Source organism: Lathyrus oleraceus, chromosome 6 (genome assembly GCF_024323335.1).
Source record: "Lathyrus oleraceus cultivar Zhongwan6 chromosome 6, CAAS_Psat_ZW6_1.0, whole genome shotgun sequence".
Lineage (NCBI taxonomy): Eukaryota > Viridiplantae > Streptophyta > Magnoliopsida > Fabales > Fabaceae > Lathyrus > Lathyrus oleraceus.
In genome coordinates this window covers 74,056,942-74,059,347 of record NC_066584.1, presented here as the reverse complement: position 1 = coordinate 74,059,347, position 2,406 = coordinate 74,056,942, and the positions used below count along the sequence as shown (strand labels likewise).

Sequence of the window (2,406 nt, the reverse complement as noted above, 5' to 3'; positions counted from 1 at the left end):
TTAACACTAACAAAAATATATTTTCTATTACAAATTCATATTTAACAAATGTAATTATGATCATGTTGTTAATGAAAATTTCGAATTTTTCATATATCTTCACTTTTGATATTTTAAAAATTCAAAAGCAAAATAACTTTTACGAATTTTGATTTTTTAATTTTTAAAACTAAAAAATAAAAACAGTTTTCAAAACCATTTTCTTAGGGTCCGTTTGAATGAGTTTTAGTTTTTAGTTTTTAAAAACTATTTTGGAAATTAAGTTTTAAAAAAAAGTTTTGAGGAAAACTCACAAATTTTGAACATCATTACAAATTTGCCATTGATGAATATAGTACCATTTTTTCTTGTTTTGTCCTCTTCCTAATTTCTAAAACTAAAAACCAAAAAATCAAAATCTCTAAAACCTATTTTAGATTTTTAGTTTTAAAAACTCACAAATAGAAAATAGTTTTGAGAAATAATTTTATAAAATTAGACTACCAAACAAATTTTATAATTTTTAATTTTTAAAAACTAAAAAACAGTTTTCCAAAAACATATCAAACAGGTAAGGACACGAGTTCAACGACCCCTTAAATGAGTTTTTAATTTTTTAATTTTCAAAAATTAAAAGACTGGTTTTGAAAAGGGAATCAACCACCCCTTAAAATGTAATCTAGTAATACTTTTAGCAAGTCATTTGTCCTTTAAATAATTATGAAGGATTATATAGTTCTATCACAAATAGTTATAAGGGACGAATAACAAAACCAGAACGTTATGTTATAATAAACTATATTATATAAACTAACAGTATTAAAAAAAACGAACACAAGATTTTTACAATGCTAAGCTAAGATATCAAAACTCTCACTTCCTTCCTCCTCTCTTCACACCGGAAGACTTGACGCTCTTAGCTTTCACACTCTTCACCGGAGCTTTCTTTGTACCAACAACTTTCTTAGGCGCAGTCTTCGCAACAGCAACTTTCTTTCCTGGCGCCGTCTTGGTCGATGTCTTTGCAACCTTTGCGGGCCTTGCCTTGGCCTTTGGTTTCGCAACTGCTTTTGTCTTAGCAACAGTTTTAGGCTTGGCGGCAGCCGCTTTGGGCTTGGTAGTAACAGATTTTGCCTTTGAAGCAACCTTTGGCTTAACAACAGCTTTAGCTTTAGGCTTAGCCACTGGCTTAGCTTTCACAGCCTTCTTGGCAGCTGGCTTTGTCTTCGGCTTGGCAACTGCTGGCTTCTTAGCCGCTGCTGAAAGCTTGAATGAACCTTTAACCTTAGCAAGCTTTCCAGAAGCAACGTTCTTCTTCAAGTTTTGGAGCAATAACTTCTTGAAGTTAGCAGGAAGCTGTTTCTGTTTCTCCTCGATGAATTTCGCTATAGCATATTGGCTCGAACCATTCTTCTCCTTCAACGACACTATTGCGTCCTTAATCATCTGCAATTCAATTAACAAATTAAAATTCAGATCCAATTAAAACTATAATTCGTGACGAAAAAGTATAATCAAACACAGGATTAGAAAAGAGTGAATTGAATTGAATGGAACCGAACCTCTTCGTAAGTAGGATGAGAAGCAGGGTTTCGTGGTTTGGAAGCTTTCTTAGGTTTCGATTCCTTGGCTTTCTTCGTCTTCTCAGTTTCAGCCTTTGGTTCCTCCACTTTCTCCGAGACTGGAGGTTCGGCGATTGCTGGTTCGGACACGAGTTCAAGGACGACGATGATGGATTCTTCGGTTGCCATGGGAATAGATTTTAAAGGAATTGAATTATGGATGAAGAGAAGAGACTGTAACAGTGGAAATTGAAATATTTATGTGTGTGATAAATTGACGAGAAATAGATGGTTTAAATAGTGAATTGTGTGTGGGGTAATATTTAGTTATTTCTCATTGGCTCAGAGAATCCCACAAGGATAGGAGCCACGGTTTTTCTGGATTAATCTGTTAATATTGTATCTAAACTATATAAAACACATTTGTTACTCATATATTATGTTGAATTATAATTTATTTTTCAAATTTTAATATTATAATAAATTAATTTTATTTTCAACAGCATAAATTAAATTTAAGTTTTTGTTTACGAATATTTTTTATTTAAAGAAACTCGACCACGATAAAACACAAGTAAATGTTTAGTCATTGTTTGATTTAATTTATGCTGTTGAAAATAAAATTAATTTATTATAATATTAAAATTTGAAAAATAAATTATAATTCAACATAATATATGAGTAACAAATGTGTTTTATATAGTTTAGATACAATATTAACAGATTAATCCAAGAAAACCGTGGATAGCTTCGGATCGAAGGGCTGCCGTTGAAAATAGATGAAAGCACCTATCCTTGTGGGATTCTCTGAGCCAATGAGAATTAACTAATCGAATATTACCCCACACACAATTCACTATTTAAA

General features: G+C 31.6%; 1 protein-coding gene across 1 annotated transcript; it reads right to left on the bottom strand.

Annotated features, from left to right (window-relative positions):
- Positions 1-681: 681 nt before the first annotated feature.
- LOC127091749 (histone H1-like) lies at positions 682-1,819 on the bottom strand. The gene is made up of 2 exons (XM_051030446.1): positions 1,542-1,819; positions 682-1,425 (listed from the first exon to the last, which is right to left on the bottom strand). The coding sequence occupies exons 1-2, from the start codon at positions 1,728-1,730 to the stop codon at positions 853-855; spliced, it is 762 nt and encodes a 253-aa protein (XP_050886403.1). The 5' UTR covers positions 1,731-1,819; the 3' UTR covers positions 682-852.
- Between the last annotated feature and the right edge of the window lie 587 nt (positions 1,820-2,406).

Bases quoted from the DNA above. Each gene is read 5' to 3' on its own strand.
- LOC127091749 (XM_051030446.1), bottom strand. From the start codon at position 1,730: ATGGCAACCGAAGAATCCATCATCGTCGTCCTTGAACTCGTGTCCGAA. The intron at 1,426-1,541 runs GTTCGGTTCCAT...ATTGAATTGCAG, and splicing joins CTCATCCTACTTACGAAGAG to ATGATTAAGGACGCAATAGT.